At 39.7% G+C, this 19,520-nt stretch overlaps 1 protein-coding gene across 7 annotated transcripts in view; it reads right to left on the bottom strand.

The window, feature by feature from the left end:
* Positions 1-19,520, bottom strand: part of GRK3 (G protein-coupled receptor kinase 3) — a 179,316-nt gene that overhangs the window by 38,477 nt on the left and 121,319 nt on the right. For all 7 annotated transcript variants that reach the window (XM_074206156.1, XM_074206158.1, XM_074206155.1 and 4 more), the window contains 5 exons: positions 19,249-19,340; positions 17,781-17,880; positions 8,814-8,892; positions 5,387-5,517; positions 3,770-3,864 (listed from right to left, as the gene is read on the bottom strand). In XM_074206156.1, coding sequence (XP_074062257.1) covers positions 3,770-3,864; positions 5,387-5,517; positions 8,814-8,892; positions 17,781-17,880; positions 19,249-19,340 — 497 coding nt within the window. The remainder of the gene's footprint in view (positions 1-3,769; positions 3,865-5,386; positions 5,518-8,813; positions 8,893-17,780; positions 17,881-19,248; positions 19,341-19,520) is intronic.

The raw sequence follows: 19,520 nt of genomic DNA, 5'->3' as shown, positions 1-19,520 counted from the left end.
TCTTGGAAGAGATACTGAAGTGGTTTGTCATTTCCTTCTCCAATTCATTTTACAGATGAGAAAACTGAGGCAAACAAATGTTAGGTGACTTGCCCAGGGTCACATGGCTAATAAGCTTCTGAGGTCAAATTTGAATTCAGGTCTTTCTGACTCCAGGTCTGGCATTCCATCCACTGTGTCACATATTTTAGAATAAGAGATTTCATTTGCTCAATATTATCATTGCCTTGTATATTATTCTTCAAGTAATAATTCACTGGATTCACTGGAAATTGTCATTCAATCAAACCCACCAACTGTCCCTATTTTAAAGGAGTCATGAGAGTAGGTACAATTATGTCTTCTTGAAATAAAGAGGGGAGGAACACAGCTTTTAGACTATTAATCTGCTTTTAAAAGTGATGCTTATCAAATAATGAATAGACTAGTCACCTCAACTGAATCAACTATTTCATATCCTAGAATTAATTGCTTTGGGAGAATCATTAATTCTCTTTGGACCTACAGGAATGTGATCATAACCACACAAAACTGAAGAAATTACATCAGATGACTATGGTCTGAAAAGGCCAAATCAAACTCCAAAACCTAATGAACTTTCTGGTCCCAATGGAGTCCATGATAGGTGTCAACTCAGGAAATGCCAATGTGGTTACCGCCACAGCACCTTCCACAGGAAGTGGCTCTGCTTGCAGAGAAGTTCTCCTCCTTTACTCAGATTTGGTGAAAGCTCCCAGTCATTCTGCTATAGCTACAATTCTCTGCATGCTTGAGAGAGCCTGGAGGGCAGAATGGATGGAAAGCTGGCTGCTGGCTGCTCTGCTGCTGGCCACAGAGGAGAAAACCCCTGGGCTCCAGTTCCATCTCTGAAACATACAGACATACAAGCTCTGGGCAGTCACTTAAGTGCCCGATGGCGGAGGCACCATCTAGGACTCCATGACAGGGGCGAAGCAAACCTAAAGGTTCTTCACTGGGAATTGCTCATCCAAATGAAATCCCAAGAAGAAGAGCTGAGGGGGCATGCTCCCCAGCCCCCTGAGGTATCTATGATGACTTAGAGGGTCCTTCAACTCATCACAGATGAATATTGATTCAAAATGGGGGCTTAAATGCATAAAAGTAGTAAAAGTGCAGGAAAATTCTCATTGCATCAAGAAAGAGCTCAAAAGATTTAAGTGTATTTTAAAAACATGTAGTTATTGCATTATAGCTACCTCTTCATAAATATTGGTAACCTGGATATCTGAAAAGTAGACAAGCAGATAATGTAACAGGCATTGGTCTTATCGAACATAAACGTTGATGCAGGGCCCATCTCTGGGGAAGACTTTCTAACATGCAAAGTAGTCTGGATCCAGGATCCAACAGAGGCACTTCCGCTCTTCTCCCCTCTTTCTGAATGATGACACTGAAGCCAAGTGAGGCTAGATGACTTGGTGACCCACTGCCTACACCACTCACCTTCAACTCAGAAGGTGGCACAAGCACACACACAGGACCAGGTAAGAACCTGCAGCTCCGACTCTGACTCCTAGGACTAAGCACAAGATACTCTTGGCCGTCTTCTCCTTGATGTGCTTTCCCAGACTGTCTGCCATGCCGGGGTGCCCTCCTTCCTCATTCACCTCCTGGCTCCCCACAAATCTCTGCTGAAGCCCCTTCTCTTCCCTCTTGGAGGGTCCCCAGGATCTCCCATATCACTTTTTGCAGGTCAGATGAAAGGAGAAGACATTGATTAAGGACTCAGGGTGGCTGTGGTCGATCAGCTTCTGAGTTCCTCAGCTTCTGCCTTTCTTTGTGGCAGAACTCCTGCACCTGACTATGTGGCATCCAAAGCCTTTCTCAACCTGTCTCCAACTGCTGCAGAGCCAGCTTCCCCTTGGGTAGAATGCCTGTTACCCACCTGCCCCCTCCCCACACACCCTGGTCCTGTCCCTGGCTTGCCCCAGGCTCCCTTGAGACCCAAGACGCTCCTACCTCTCCCTTCCACACCTCAGAATCCTCTCCTATTGAAAGAAGTATGTATTCTGTATGTTCTTTGCACATACTTCTATGTGCCCACATTGATTCTCCAGAAAAGTGGCTCTTTGAGGACAAGAATTTTTTCTTTATCTCTGTCCCTGGTGATTGTCCTGGTACTTGGTCCTTAGATGATGCTTAGAGAATGTTTGAGGAATGATGTATACATGTGCCAAGGTGATGGAGCTCTTCAATGTCCTGATCAAAATTTAAACCTAATTTGAACTTTTGGGTTCCCTGGGTTCAATTGCTTCTCATGAATAGAAACCTCCACAACTGACACTTAAGCCATACATATATCATCTCATTGAAGCCTCCAAAATGCAGAGAAGTAGACATTACAGGTACATACATATCATCATGGAAATGAACACATGCACATACATCTATGTATGCAGATTTGTGGTCTTCCCTGATATCAAAGAAATCTCACTAAGTCATAAATCACTTTTAAGATCTTGCTTTCCAACACTCATAGTCCTAATAGTCAAATTTAGTTTGAAAAAGGAAACCAACTCTGGAGTAATATGGTGGTGGCATTGGCAGAGAAGCAATGGTGAAGGTGGTGGTAGAGGTGGAGATGAAGATGGTGGTGATGACAGTAGTAGTAGTGACAATAGTGGAGGCAGTGGCGGTGGTGACGATGATGGAGGTAGCAGTGGTGATGACGATGGAGGAGGCAGCGGTGGTGGTGATGATAGTGGAGGCAGTGATGGTGGAGGAGGTAGTAGTTGTCCTTTCTCAAAGAGGATCACAATGACATAGCTAAGTTCAAGCCAAGTGGCTGCTCAGACCAATACAAGCTTGGGATGCTCTACCACAGATTGGACACAAATAGACCATGTCACCATTTTGAGTGGATTCTCTAAATTGGCCTATGCATACAGCACCATCCCTTTGGAGCCCAGAACAAACAGCTATTGCCACCATAAGACAGTATCGTGATGCCTGGCTGTGAATATACACAGGACACAGGGCTGAACAAAACAAGCACCTTCCCTCCTTTCCCATTCAACTAACAGGCCTACAAGCAAAAGAGGCCTGAGTCTGCAAATTAAAAGAAATACATTGGCTTTAGCAAGGTAGAATTTAATAAGGTCAGGACTGATCCATAGATCTGGGGGTTCTCCTTATTTATGCCCTTCAATTTTATTTTGGAAAAGTTTCTAGAAGAAAGAGAAAAGAGCACTTAAGTCAGGTATGCAATGATGTAGTAGTTCTGGTGTGCTCCCCACACCTCGCACAGTGGTGCTAGACATGCTGATGCTACCGAGATCCTTGTCTTTGTGAGTTTGGGCATTCCCTTCACCAATGCACATTACAACAACGCCAAATACAAGCAATGACAAAAATAGCAGGCTTCTGGGGAGTGATCATTCCAGGCCAGGCACCACACTCGAGACACACACGTTTCTGAACTATCTTGGCCTAAAAAAAACCCTTCCCCTAGTGGCCTAACATATGGGGATGAGCTTAACTGAGCAAGCTCTGGCCAGAGGGGCAGGGCCCCAATTAGTCCATCTCCAGAGCCATCTTCAAAGCCTTTTGGGTTTTAGTAAACCACATTTCTCTTAAATACAAAACAGAACCTATAATAGTAATAACAATAAAAAATAACAATAACTACTTTGAGCATTTTTAAAATTATATAAAGTCATAAGTAAAAAATAGGTAAAAAAACTTGGTAGTTGAAATTCCATTTTAGAAAAGCCCCTAAGGATAGAGCAGATGAGTCTGTAATACTTACACACTAGCATGAGGTTTCTTTTTGGAAAAATCGCAGGCAAGCCCAAGATCTGATATCCTCACATGTCCATATTCATCCAAAAGGATATTTGCAGGCTAGATACAAATATAGAAAGCAACACTTATACACCCTCACTTGGCTATGGAAGCTTCTCTTGGGTTTGGGGCACTGACATTTCACTCATGAGTGGGGGCACAGTACTTCCTTCCTTAGGTCTCATACGTACAGAGATATATCAAAGAAAGGGCCAGTATTTATACAGTACGTCACGTTTTGTAAAGGACTTACTATATATTATGTCTTGGGCCTGAGCCCCACAATATCATGTGAGGAATGGACTAGAAGCATTATTTTATTCCCATGACTTGTTTATGGTCATAGAGCTAATAAATATTGGAGAAAGGATTTGGAGTCTTATAGGTTTACAAACGCGATGAGGGGAGGTAGTCTATAGTATTTATGGTTGCATTGGCCTCAGTGAGTCACAGGTGCTCCACCACAACCTAAATGTTGGTTGAAATTAATTCAGAAAAAGAAGTGGAAGTTAAGGGAAAAGTAGATCCTCCTGAAAAAGCCAAGCCCCTCTGGCCCAGGCAAGCAATCAGAGAAAAAGGTAGGAGTCAGAAGACCCAAAGTAAAGCCCATCCATCTCTGACACTTACAAAACTGCAAACCTCTCTAGGCCTGTTTCCTTTTCAGTGAAATGAGGAGACTCGACTACCTGATCCATAAGGTCCCCGCTAATTCTAAATCAATTCATCATGATTTTCTTAAGGTTTCACTTCCTCCCCTGTTGTAAGGGGGAGAAGTCAGGCTAGAGAGCAACAGTTTCCAATCTTTGAGGGTCAATAAAAGTGATCTTTGCTCATATGGTACAATGAGAGGGATGCTACGAATGGCACCTCGCAAACATTACATTAAAGAAATACAATGACAGGACAAAGGATCCCTGATTCTGCCTTCGTCCTAAATGAAGCCCAACCCACTGGTTTAGAAATTATTCATTAATCCATATTCAACTAAATCAATGGAACAAACAGGCAGGTAGAATGCCACTGAGCTTTCTGACAAAAGAAGACTACACTAACACCAAATTAGATCATAAAGAATAATGGAAAATGAGCTGTCTCTTTCCTCCACGAAGAATTACAGCAGGGCTGAGGAACTGTCTGCCAGGGATCACTTACTGATCCACATGCCCTAAGAGTAACACCAAGAATGGGACATGAATAATTTGGAGTTAGAGCAAATTTTAAATAAAAATTGATTAATCCAGACTTCTGAAAACATCTTCAAAATCAAAAAGTCTATGTTGACTTATTATTTGGTAAGGATTTGAATAAGAAAAACAGACTCTTTGGAGGAAGACGGAATTGATCAGATGGTGGTAGGAATCCCTCCTTTGAGAAATGAGCCCAAAGTTGCCCTCAGAGTGCAGGGGTCAAGGCCGAGGCCTTCCAAGTGGGGCTCAGGTTGAGCTGGCAATGACCCATCTGAACCAAACTCTCTAGAAAACATTGCTGGGCTTGCTTGGGCATCCAGCTCCACACCCCTCTTTTTGGCTGGGAAGACCTCATTTCAGCCAAATAAATGAAATCAGTGCTTTAAATCAATTACCTTCAAATCTCTGTAAACCACAAACCGGTTGTGCATGTGTTCTAATCCCAGGATGATTTCAGCAGCATAGAACTTCATTTCCTTTTCAGAAAACACCCCGTGCTGGGAGAGGTGATAGTGCAAATCTCCCCCTAAAATCAGAGGCAGAATTTCACTCAAAGGGCTTGAATTTAGAGGAAGTACCAAGAGCCCCAAGTCTAATGGTCCTTGCTACCAAAAGGAAAACCAACTAAGACCCAATCTGGGCCTTCCAAGGATGAGAAGTAACTGCTCTAAAATGATTCTGAAAGAGAGGAGCAACCAGGCAACCAACTATGAAGTTATTCTTGTTTATGAGGCTGGCCCTGAGCACTGGGGATACAGAGACAAAAAGCAAACAGCCCCTGCCCTGAGGAAGCTGAAACTCTACCTGGGGAAGTTGTCTGCCAGACCGGGGCGAGATAAAATCAGAACAAGGTCATTTGGGAGAGCAGCCACTAGCTTGATAACCGGTCTCCTGGGGGAGGGGGGAGAGCTCAGAAAGAAGCCGGAGACTCTGAGACATAGGAGAGGAGATGTCCTCTCAGGTGGAGGGCAGCTCAGAGAGGTGTGGGTAAAGGAAAATGGAAAACCAACTGCTTATGGCAGCAGTCTTTTCAGAGATGCAGAGAGAGGGTGAAATCAAGGACACTGGAGAAAACTGAAGTCAGCCCTAATGCAAACTAAATAACCAACCAGATTGACCATTTATGGCCTGACAGTGCTACCATCATATGGTTCAATCAATTATATTGCTCTGGTTATTTCAATCTACTTTAATAACTAAATGAGATTACATGCCAATCCAACAAACTGTTTTATTAACTGTATGGCACATGAGATCAACTAATATTATCTCACATTATAGAGAATAAGTATGAGACTGATTAGGTTTAAGAAAAAGAAAACCCACACAAACAATAAAACTGTCATCATTCTGGTTGATTTATAGGAATTAATGGGTGCTAATTTATTTTACAAATTACTTTTCTTCTCCACTCTCTTTTCATATCAAGGCATATATTTTCTGTTTTGAAAAGACTAGTCCTCTTCCCAACTGATTCATAAAAAAAAAAAACTTCTTGATCTCTTCCATTTGTTTCAGGCCCCACCTCCCTCTTTTCCATCCCTGGCTGGTGAAATCTTTAGCTGAAGATGAGTTCTTGGTCGCATGACACTCCATTGATATCCATGGTTGGCCATGTTCCTTCTTTCCTCCTAGCTCTCCTTTGTTCTGTCTGAATTTTCTTCTACATACCTACCAAACTGTCCTGGACTTGAGTGTAGGAGGTCTTTTTCTCTTCCCCCTCCCCCCATATTCAAGGCCTTGATGCAGACAAAAGCAAGGTTTTCATTTCTGTATCCTCAATACCTAATATATATTATGTACTAAGAATGTTTGACGAATTGAACAATCCAAATACAATAAGTCATTAACATACATAGGCTGTTTGGGTTCACCACATTTTTTTTGCTGAGGTGGAAACATTATTTATGGGATATCTTTTCTATCCAGATTATCTAATGACCAGATCAGCAAATCTATTGGTCGTTTGGTCATCTGTCTCATGGACTTTATTCTGAGTCTTTTAACAACCATTCTAAGCCCCATAAATAGGGGGACTATGAGATGAGCAAGGCGAAAACTATACTAACCAGAGAAAGCACTCTAGGAAGAGGGTTTTCAATAATCTTTCATCTTAGTTGGGTTTTTCTGGTCATTTGTCTTTTGGACTAAAGAGTTGAGTGCCAAGGAAAAAAATCTAATTAATGTTTTCACTTAGGTGGTTTCATATTCATCAATATTTCATCAGTATAATTTTATAAAAATTATTTCTATACATTCACTTATTGGGATGGGGACAGGAATGCAGAGAAAATTTTAAAATATACTATTTTTATCTAAAATTGGAGTATTAAGGCAACACAGAAGAGTGGAGAGTGTATTGTACTTGGCATCAGGAAGATCTGACCTCCTCAGATACTTCCTGGATGTGTGACCTTTGACAAGTCATTTACCCTATTTGTCCAAATTTCTTTATCTGTAAAATGATCTGGTTGGACTTGATGACTTCCCAGATCTAAACCCATGGTCCTTTCAATTAGAACCCAGAGAACTAGAATTCTGTGGCTGTACCTCTCTCCTGGTCCTCCCCCTCTTTTCCATGGCTCCTCAGTTTCCTGTTTTGGCTCATTATCTACATCATACCTCTAACCACATTCACTCCCATGGTTATGACCATCATGGTGATGCCCAGGTGTAACTGTCCAGCCCTGCTCTGGGTTTCAGGCCTACATCCCTCTTGGTCCAGTGGATGGCACAAAGTGGAGGTCTCACATATGCCTCATATTCTTGATGGCCCTCTCAAAACTTTCCTTTTCCAGAATTCTCTGATACGGTTCAGGTACAAACATCTTTCCTTCTCCCATGTTGATCACTTCAGTCCAATCTCTGATTTCTCATCCAAATTGGAATAGTCAGGTGCCAAATCTTGTTTCTACCTTCACACCATCTCTCACATCTGACTCCTCCTTTCCCCTCACAACTGCTGCTTCAGTTCAGGTCTTTGTTGGATCATCACCTCTCAGCTGGATCATTCCCACAACCTCCTAGCTGGGCTCCCTGCCTGAAGTTTCTCTCTACACACTAAGTAATTTTTTCTTTAAGTATAGATCTGAGCATATCACTTCCTGACTCAATCAACTCCAGTGGCTTCCTACTACCTCTAGAATCCAATAGAAAGTCTTCAATTTGGCTTTTAAAGGCATTTACAACCTGGCTTCAACTTCTTTCTGATGTCAATGAATACCACTTCACCTTCCATACCTCAAGATCCAGCCTAACCACATCTTTCTGCTGCTTATTCACAATTTTCCATTTCCCACCTCTGTGCCTTTGTACTGGCCTCTCCTAGGCTAGCAGGCTCTTGCTCTTTCCCTCTCTTCCCTTAAGAAGCAACTCAAGCTCTGGGTTCTGCATAAGGCCTTTCCAGACTCCCACCCCCTACCCACTGCTGCTGTCCTCCTCTCAAATAATCTTGGATTTCAGTGCTTTGTATGTATTTATTTGTATTGATTCACTTCCCATTGACGTTGCCTATGGTCTTATATGTCCCTGACTCCCTCTCTTGGGATAAGAGGGTCTGATCCTGGGGCAGCTAGGTGGCACAGTAGATAGAGTACTGGCCCTGGAGTCAGGAGTACCTGAGTTCAAATCTGGCCTCAGACACTTAATAATTACCTAGCTGTGTGGCCTTGGGCAAGTCACTTAACCCATTGCCTTGCTAAAAAAAAAAAAAAAAAGAGGGCCTGATCCTTCATACTGGTTCCCATAGTGCCAGGCCCAATGTTGAAGCTCAAGGCTCAGACCCCAGAGTCCCTGCCACATCCACACCTCCTGCCTGCTTACCATTCATCAGGTCCAGAATGAAGCACAACTTGTCAGGGGTATGGAAGGCATAGGTCATGCACACAATGAAAGGGCAATCCTAAAAGGTACAAAATAGGTCAAAGGGTTAGCAAGAGACAAGCATAAGAAAACCAAAAGAAAAAGTTGGTTGAAGAAAATATCTAAATGCATCTCCTGCTGCCATTCTTCATCCAGCATAAGGATTTTTTTCACTTACATATTACATAATTACACATAGAGTTTTGAACATTCATTTTGTAAGGTTTTGAGTTCCAAATTTTTCTCCTTCCTTTCTTCCCTCTCCCCTCCCCAAGACAGTAAGCAATATGATATAGGTTATACATGAACAATCAAATCAAATGTATCTCTATATTAGTCACATTGTGAAAGAAGAAACAGAAAAGGGGGGAAATATAAGAAAAAAAAAAACAAAAAAAATTTAAGTGAAATAGCATACTTCAACCAAGACTCCATGGTTCTTTTTCTCTTATCACTGTATTGCTGAGAAGAGTTAAGTCCATCATAGTTGATCATCACCCAATGTTTCTGTTAAGGTGGACAATGTTCTCCTGGTTCTACTCACTTCGCTCAGCATCAGTTCATGTAAGTCTTTCCAGGTTTTTCTGAAATCTGCCTGCTCAACATTTCTTATAGAACAATAATATTCCATTATATTCATATATCACAATTTGTTTAGCCATTCCTTAACTGATGGGCATCCCCTCAATTTCCAATTCTTTGCCACCACAAAAAGTTATTAGAAATATTTTTGAACATGGGAAACTTCTCCCATTTTTTATGATTGCTCTGAGATACAGAGCTTGCAGTGGTATTGCTGGATAAAAGAGTAGGTACAGTTTCATAGCCCTTTGAACATAGTTCCAAATCACTCTCCAGAAGAGTTGGATCAGTTCACAACTTCATTAACAGTGCATTAGTGTTCCAGTTTTCCCACACCCCCTTCAACACTTATCATTTCCCTTTTTTGTCTTATTAGCCAATCTGAGAAGTGTGAAGTGGTACCTCAAAGTTGTTATAATTGGCATTTCTCTAATCAGCAGTGATTTAGAGCAGTTTTTTCATGGCTATAGATAGCTCTGATTTCTTTGTCAGAAAACTGCCTATTTATATCCTTTATATCCTTTGACTACTTATCAGCTGGGGGATGATTTGCATACTAGCTGCAAAAATTATTTCCCAGTTTTCTGCTTTTTATCTAATTTTGGCTGCATTGTTTTTGTTTGTGCTAAAACTTTTTAATTTAATGTAATCAAAATTATTTTACATTTCATAATTTCTCAATCACTTGTTCAGACATCCATTTTTCCCCTCTCTATAGATCTGACAGGCAAACTATTTGTGGTTCTCTTACTTGGCTTATGGTATCAGCCTTTAAGCCTAAATCAGGTATACATTCTGACCTCAATCCCAAATAATTTTGATGATGGATGCCTTATAATAAAGTTTCTGATCTGGTACAGCTAGGCGACCTTCCTTTTCCTTTTCTTTTCCTCATTAATTCCCTTGATATTCTTGACCATTTGTTCTTTCAAGTGTTTTGTTTTTATTTTCTTACTGTATAAAATAATATTTTGATAGTTTGATTGGTATGACACTGAATAAGTAAATTAGTTTAGATAGAATTGTCATTTTATTATATTAATTTGCCCTATCCATGAGAAATTGATATTTTTCCAATTTTTAGATCTGACTTTATTTGTGTGAAAAGTGTTTTGTAATTGTTTACTTTGCTTGGTAGATTCCCAAATATTTTATTATTGTCTTTCTCCTTCTTGCTGTTTGGCCTTGTTGGTAAGATACTAGTAATATACTGTAATGCTGATGATATATGTAGGTTATTTTATATCCTGCAACTTTGCTAAAGTTGTCAATATTTCAAGTAGTTTTTTAGTTGATTCTCTAGAATTCCCTAGGTATCCCATATTAGTGGTTGACAATAGGCTTCCCTGTTTCAGTCCTGATCTTATTGGGAAAGCTTCAGGTTTATCTCCAATACACAGCCTTAGACAGATACTATTTTAGATAGATATTATTTTAAGGAAAATGCCATAAAAGATTTTTACATGCCATAATTCCAGGACTTAAAGAAACTTCCTTCCAACTCTGGCGTGAGACACTGAGATCTGCCTCAGGACACATGGCCAAGAACTGACAAAATCAGGACTGGAATCCAGTTCTTCTGTCTCCACTTCTATTGCTTTTCCCTAGACCTGAGTTGCCTCTATTTAACATGATTTATGCCAATCATACCAACAGAGTAGGAAGAACTATGAGTCACTTTGAAAAGTTTTAGCATTTTTCTTAAAGCTTTGAAAATCGAGTCAAATCCATTCTCTATTTTTCTAAAAAGGCACAATTAAAATTCTAGAAAAGTTTCACATCAATACAACCTGACCCTGGTCAATATTCCTTGGAGAGTTTCCCTCACAAGAGTATACAATCTCCCAACTGATCTTGTTTTATTGGTATTTTTCTTTTTTAATACTCTATGGACATCAATGCCCAAGAGTATCGGCAGCTTTTCTCTACTGCTTCACCTATCAGGGTGGCTATCCACCTGTCCATTTTCCCTAGTATCTCCTGATATTAAGACTTGGAATTATTATATAGAAGATGACATTAAGAGTAATATTAGAATTAAACCATAATTTGATAAGTGGATCACAAGAATTATAAACCAGGGTGCAGGCATGTACTGTCAAAATGAGGCACTGAAGGGGAAAATATCAATTACCAAAAAATTGAGTGGAAATATTTTAGTCTTGGATGTTGAAAAAAATAAAAGGGATCACAAATCATGGAACTGAGAGTTGAAGAACAGCTTAGAACTCAACTAGTTCAACACTTCCATTTTACAGCTAAGGGAAACTGAGGTCTAGAGAGGAGTGACATTTACAAGGTCACAAAAGTAAAAGACCACAGAGTCATGATTTGAATGTTTTTGCCAGCTCCCAAGTTACCAGATGAATGCCAAAAGTGGATTGAATGATAGCTAGTTCAGAAACAGGCATAGATTTTGGGTGGAAAGAATTCCTCCACAGCTATTATGAATATTACATCTGCTGTGTATTTAAATGTAATTAGATTCCACTGAATCATTTAAATCATATCAAAGGATTAGAAGAAGGATGTTGCTTTAATTTTCCAAGATGTTAATATTAAATATATTAAAGTTGATGAGGACCTAATTATTTAAGTAGAAAAGTTAAATGAATCCAAGAAAACAAAGACATGATCTAATTAATTAGCACTCCTGGTGCTCTCGCTTCCAAAATCCTATTATATTTCTTTTGTATAGTTTTATGCCTGTACAAAGTTACTAGCTTGAAAGAATGTGAGCTCCTTATGAGACAGAATATTTCATTTTGTCTTTATAAATTCAGGGCTTAGAATAGCAATTGGCCTCAACTAGATGCTAAATAAATGCTTTTGGATTGATTCATTAAATAAGCTTATTTGGGATTAGAAAAATGCAAGTCCCATAGCTAGGTGGCACAGTGGATAGAGCACTGGCCCTGGAGTCAGGAGGCCCTGAATGCAAATCTTGCCTCTGACACTTAATAATTGCCTAGCTGTGTGACCTTGGGTTAGTCACTTAACCCCACTACCTTAAATAAATAAAATAAATTTAAAAATAAGAAAAATGCCAAGTCCTCACTCATTTTTTAAGTAGGAGAGTAGAAATTTGCCAGTTTCAATCAAAGAGAAGTATCTGTCTTTTGGAAGAAGAGAAAGAGGAGAAGGAGGAGGAGGTAATTACATTTGGACAGAATAGCAGTTTTCTAACCTTTTTCATATTATTTGAACTTAGTTGTTATGAGTGGGCTAACAGATGAGGCACCTCTGGACTCACCTTTAAAACTAAATGATGAACTATACTCACAACCACAAGAAAAATGCTCTAAATCACAAATAGTAAGAGAAATTCACATCAAAACCACCCTCAGGTTTTAACTCATACCTTACAAATAGGCAAAAATAACAATTGTCAATGTTGGGAAGGTTTGTGAAAGGATAGTTACGCCAATACATTATTGGTGGAGCTGTAAAATGGTATGCTCATTTTAGAAGGCAATTTGGAATTATATAAAAGCAGTGGGTAAAATGGACATACCCTCTGACTCAGAGACTCCATTACTAGACATATACCGCAAGGAAGCCAGAATAAAGTCCCCATATACTATAAAATATTTATAAGAACATTTTTCATGATAGTTAAGAATTGAAAATAACACACAGATATCCATTGATTAGGGAATGATTGAATTCCCTGTGGTACATGAATATAATGGAACATTACTGTGCTATGCCGGGTGGTGTGCTGGATAAAGCACCCAGACTGAGTTCAAATTTGGCCTTGACAAACAGATAACACTAATAAAAACTTATTTTTAAAAAATCTAAATGAGATGTACAAAGAAAACAGCAAGAAAAGGAAGAAAGAATCCGGCATTGAACAAAGCCTATTCTTCTGACTTCCTGTTCAGTGACCATTATTTTAGAAGCTGAAGCAAAGAATTATGAAGAAAGTGGTTTAAATTCTATCCCTGCTCACCTTCCCTTCCCTCCCTTTCCTAAGATGGTAAGCAGTTAGATATAGGATATTTATATATATATATGTATTTGTATATATATGCAGTTATACAAAACATTGTCATGTATTCATTTTGTACAAGAAGATTCAAATAAAAGAAAAAACAAAGAGAAAAATAGGGTGCTTCAGTCTGTATTTAATCAATCTCAGTTCTTTCTCTGGAGATGGATAATTTGCTTCATCAGTATTCCTTTGGCATTTTCTCTGATCAGTATATTGCTAAATCATTCCCAGTTCTTCATTATACAATGTTGCTGTTACTGTGTACAATGTTCTCTTGGTTCTGCTTGCTTCACTGTGCATCAGTTCATGTAAGTCTCTCCAGGTTTTTCTGAAATCATTCTGCTTATCATTTCTTATAATACAATTAATATTCCATTATAATCATATAACAAAACTTGTTTAGTCATTCCCCAATTGATGACATCCCTTTGATTTCCACTTCTAAATCATCACAAAAAGAGTTGCTATAAATATTTTTGTACAAATACATCTTTTTTCCCCTTTTTTTTGGAGGGATATAGACCTAATAGTGGTATTGTTGGACCAAAGGGTATGCATAGATTTATTGCCCTCCTCCAATCAGTTCACAACTCAACTGACTATGCACTGTTGTTCCAGTTTTCCCATATCCTTTCTAACATCCAGCATTTTCCTTTTTGTCATTATTAGCCACTCTGAGAGGTTAGAAGTAATACTTCAGAATTGTTTTAATTTGTATTTTTCTGATTAACAGTGATTTGGAGATTTTTTTCATATGACTATAGATATTTTTTTGAAAATTGTCTGTTTGTATCCTTTGACTATTTTCAACTGGGGAATGACATATTTTAACAAATTTGACTCAATTCTCTGTATTTTTGGGAAATGATACCTTTTCCCAAAGCACTTTTATGATGCTCTGAAGGTTATTTATCAATCAGACTTAACAGTGTATCTCAACTACACTTTGCTGACAGAGCCACATTGATTATGATCTGGACATGATCTTAGAGAGATGGGCAGAACACTTCCGTAGAGTTCTCAACAGACATTCCTCAATCAATGCTGATGCAATTAACTATTTACCTCAGGTTGAAGTCAATTCCTCTCTAGCCAAATTTCCAACTGAAGAATAGCCTTTGAGTGCCAATAGGTTCTATTCCTGTGGCAAAGTACCTGGGGTTGTTGATTCTATTCCAGCTAAGATTTGCAAGGTTTGTGTTTGGGAGGGGGGGCGTTGCTCATACAAAATCTGACTGAGTTATATGGCAAGAGGATGTCAACACCTAGGAGTTTATAGGTACAGATACCCTCACTGTCCAACTCTATAAATGAGAACTTTGAAGGCCAAAGTGGAGAAGGGTTCCATGCAAACAGCAGTTGAACGTGGGTCAGTCCATCCTGAAAACTAGGGGAACATCATTCTGAAGGGACAAGCAAATTTCTCCAGTTATCCTCAGTCAACTGAAAGGGAGTCAGGCTCAGATATCCAAATCTGGAATGGCAGAGACGGTTGACATGAGGTGGCTACCCTGGAATAAGTTTGCCCCAAGAGAGGGCAACTATCTCGGTTCTGGGAGTATGCAGAGAGTTCAAGCTCTGGAGGGTATACCAACGGAGCAAAGCAGCATAGACCTAAGTGGCCAGAGGACATTGTCCTACTGTTTAAAGTATTAAAGAGGAAAGGCCACACTGATGACTAGTCCATCAAGAGACATGTTTGGATCAGCCTATTGTCTCAATTTGACATTGCTGAAACCTCTGGTGCCTGGTGTGCTATGAGTCACAACCTTATCACCAGATATCACATACTGGCACTCTGCCTGGTGTTGCTGGAGCACCAAGGTGCCTCACTGATATGGGAGGGGAAAAAATCGACCTCAGGGCCAAGGACTCCCACAGCACCCAAACCATCGCCAGAAATTCTGTTTTCTATTAATTCAGGTCACGGGGGTAAATAGTTCCAATAAAGGCAAATGAGAAGGATAACTCGGCCCAACATACACCTCACTATAATAATTATAATGTGCAAGTCATGCCACCATTAACTTGGTTGGTGTGGTCTTCTTTGAAATTGAAAGACAACTATCATTATAATAATAATAATTATTATTATTATTATTACTACTAGTATTAAGACTAACCAGGAAATAAATATTTCCTTGACCCTAACCTTTACCAAAGCCTATGAATGACTAGAAACAGATGTGGTATTCTGCTCCACAAGGGAGAACTAGCAACACCCATCAGACCAGATATTAGCCTTCTTTACTCAATTCAGTGCCTCATTTAAGCAATGGCATGTGGAAGGCACTGAGGGAAAATGAGGAGAAGGAAGAGGCAGTGCAAAGAGAGGTAGCCTCAGGTCAAGCAGACTCAGGCTTCAGTTCTCCCCTGACATGGATCATATGATCCATGGGCAAGGGTCCCAGGCAACTCCATATGACTCTAAAGTTGCAGAAGAGGTGCCAAGTGCATGGCCAGGGGGAGTGTTCTCCTCACCCAATAGGTCCCCATAGGGATGACCTTTCAGGTCTGAGCTAAAAAAACAAAAGAAAAGAAAAGAAAAAAAAACAAATCAAGCTTGGCTTAGCTGCTTGCTATTATTGGTAACAGTCAATTTACAAAAGCGATAAAGAATTCTGAGTAATGGGACATGGTGACTCTTCCATAAACAGTCTCACTGACAAAAGCGAAAAAGAAAGGGTATCTGCCAAGGAAAAAGTAAAAAACCCCAATAGACAAGTAGAGGCAGCTAAGGTCACTAAGTGCAGGGCTTGAAGAGGCCAAGGGAAGATTACTATACAGAAGAAGAGTTGATGTTTGCAATCATGAACTGGAATCAATAACAAAAACATGTTGCTTGTTTACCACGACAGGACATGGCCATTGATTTTTTTCCAAGAGAAGTTGCTCACATTCAAACAATATCTATACTTACATTGATTTTTCACTAGTCTAGAAAATTCCTTCATTTAAACAGCCTCATTCTCCAATGCCACAAGATAAAAGGCCAAATATATGATAGCTGTCAGACTGTTTAACAGATTATAATTGTTAACAATAAATAAAAATAAGTGCTTGTCCTTCATTTTCGAAGATTGGATTGGATTTAAATGAGGTGGGGGGGGGGGTTGTGCTAAGCCACCAGAACCTCACTTTCTCCTCCAGAGCCATCTGGATCCCATGGCCAGAGATGAACCAGGATGACTGGAGATGGCCCTGGATGTGAGGCAATCAGGGTTAAGTGGCTTGCCCAAGGTCACATAACTAGTGAGAGTCAAATGTAGGATTCGAACTCCTGTGCTCCTGACCCCAAAGCCAGTGCTCTACACACCTAGCTGTCCCATTATTAACCATAATAATCATAGCTAATATTTACAGTTGCTGTGACCCAGGCCCTATGCTAAGCATTTTACAAAAGCATCTCACTTGCTTTTTCCAACACCTCCGGGAGGGAGGTGCTTTAATACCCCTACTTGACAGATGAGGAAACTGAGGCCCACAGGAAACAAGGTCACACAGCTAAGAAATGCCTGAGACTGGATTTGAACTTGGGTTCAACAGGAAACAGAAGGGGGACCTTAAGCTTCCATAAAAATTATTCTTGAATCTCTTTTAATAAAATTGATTTTATAACTTTTGTTTTAAGTAAACTTCTAGACCCACAATGGAAACTCATCAAAATCTCCCCAAAACCCCCAAACCCTCTTGAAATCAGATCATATATCATCATGGGTAAAGCCAAAATTTTTCAAAGAGTAATCAAATATGCTCATTAATGGAATGTTATTGTGCTATAAAACAGTGACTGGGAAGAATTCAAACAAATTTGGGAACATTTATAGAAACTGCTACAAAATGAAGTAAGCAGAATTAGGAAACTAACTTAGACAATGACTCCCATGATGATCAATGGAATGGAAAACCCATATGGAAGCCATCAGAAGTCTGGTTGGTGCCACACTTGAACATGACTCAAGGCCCAAAGGCGAAGTCAACCCCCCCCCACATTATGCAGCAAGGAGAAGGAGGCCCTGGAAGGAAAGACTAGGGCTTAAAAAAGGGTAGAGGGGAGACAAAAAAGATAAGAGTAATTTTAGCTAAACAAATTTCAGTGCAATAAAACCAAAGCCATAAGGGGTAGCTAGGTGGTGCAGTGGATAAAGCACTGGCCCTGGAGTCAGGACTACTTGGGTTCAAATCTGGGCTCAGACACTTAATAATTACCTAGCTGTGTGGCCTTGGGCAAGCCACTTAACCCCATTTGCCTTGAAAAATCCGAAAAAAAAAAGCCATATTCCTCTATGTCTTACAATTAACTATTCAGGCAGGAAGTGATCATTCCATATTTAAAAAAGCACACTTACCCCTGTACTGACAAGGGACAACATGATCCTCTCATTTAGGGCCAAAGTTTCTCCTTGTTTCATCTTGATCCTTTTTTTATCTAAGCATTTCATTGCGTACCTAAAAACATAAATATTTCTGAATCATCTGGAGAGTCAAGTCCTCTTCTGACTAGTTGAATACAATACTAAATTTGGTTTGAGAAATACCATGGTGGTATTGGTACAAGCATACAAGCTACAAGCATAAATCCATTTTTGTCTTTATTATATTAAGGAAATATTCTACTCATGAAACAAGTTAACTAAACTTTACACTACAGATTTTGCTATTTTATATGGCTAAGCATTCTTCATTTTATGTACTAGAAAAGAGAACTTAATTGGGAACCACAATCATAAGGTCTAGGTAGCAACAAACCTTACAAAAATATTTATTGATGAATATTACAGAAATATAAATGATCAGGATTAGTATCATGAGAACATTATTTCTTATCTACCCTATTAGACCACAATAATGAGGAGAGGGACTGAAATTAATCTAAACTTTACTGTCTTTTTCAACATTAAACACTGTACTCTGCAAACAAGAGATCCTTAATAAGGGTTTATGGAATGCAGAAATGGATGACCTTGGAAAGGAAAAAAGTTGGGAGGAACTTCTTTTTCACATTTAGGTGATCAATCTATAGATTTGTCTTGGCCCCTTTTCCTGGACAGTAAAGTGCCTAGGGGCAAGAAAGCCCTGCATCATAACCAATTTTATTTTTATCATCTTTAATGTTCTATTCACAGATGTCATCTCATACATATCTGGTGAACCGAAATGAACCAAAAAAGCAGACTATTTAAAAGAAGGAAATCTTTTGTGAAAACGAAGTTTCCATTTCTAATGGTGTTCCAACCGAAAATTTAAGTATTAATTCTTCCTTACTCACAGGGAATAACTGCACTTTAGAATATTAACTTTATTAATAAAGACCCAACCTTCTTAGAGTCATATGGGAAGGAGCTGGAGTCTCCCAACACTTTGGACTTCCAGAGGGCCAGTGGACTTCCCACTCTTCTGAGAGCGTGTCCACCCCTTTGCCAGTGCAGATTATCATCCGTTTAGGATTTGGTACAAGGTATGAGAGAGTTGCTCCCAGCAGCAGCCAACCTCTCTACACTGAGCTTGGCTGATCACCCACCAATAGGACTGCAATCTGTCACTGGCCCATCCCTAAGACCTTTCACGTCAGGAGGCCCAAATAGGGCTCATACTGGGCTTGGCTGTGACCTTGACAGCCCCAGGTGACTTCCATCCAGCAATGAGACACAGGATGATTTCCCGGAGATGTAGTGAAACAACTTGGGCAAAATTATCTACTTGATAATGCATTTCTTTAGAAATGAGAGGCCAGAATATAACCATTCTCCTTTACAGACCTTACAAACTACTGTGTTGGAACTCACTAATTCCACTGAAGCCATTTAAAGAGCTTACATTTTTCCAGTGTCAGCTTTTCTGCAACCATATACTTCACCAAATCCTCCTCGGCCGATAATCCTATGTACACTGAAATCATTCATGGTCAACTGTGAATTCAAAAATAACAGGCATTTCATTTCACTTTATTGTTTTTTCCTCATGCTCTCACACAGATTCAGACTATCGTGACTGGTCGCTCGCTCCGGTGGAGGGGGCTTCCGTTAGCCTCGCCGAGGGCCCCAAGCACTCCGATTCCCAAGTCCAAGGATGGAGAGACCTCCACATAC

Source organism: Macrotis lagotis, chromosome X (genome assembly GCF_037893015.1).
Source record: "Macrotis lagotis isolate mMagLag1 chromosome X, bilby.v1.9.chrom.fasta, whole genome shotgun sequence".
Lineage (NCBI taxonomy): Eukaryota > Metazoa > Chordata > Mammalia > Peramelemorphia > Peramelidae > Macrotis > Macrotis lagotis.
The sequence above is the reverse complement of the archived record's forward strand: the minus strand, read 5'-3'. Positions and strand labels throughout refer to the sequence as shown.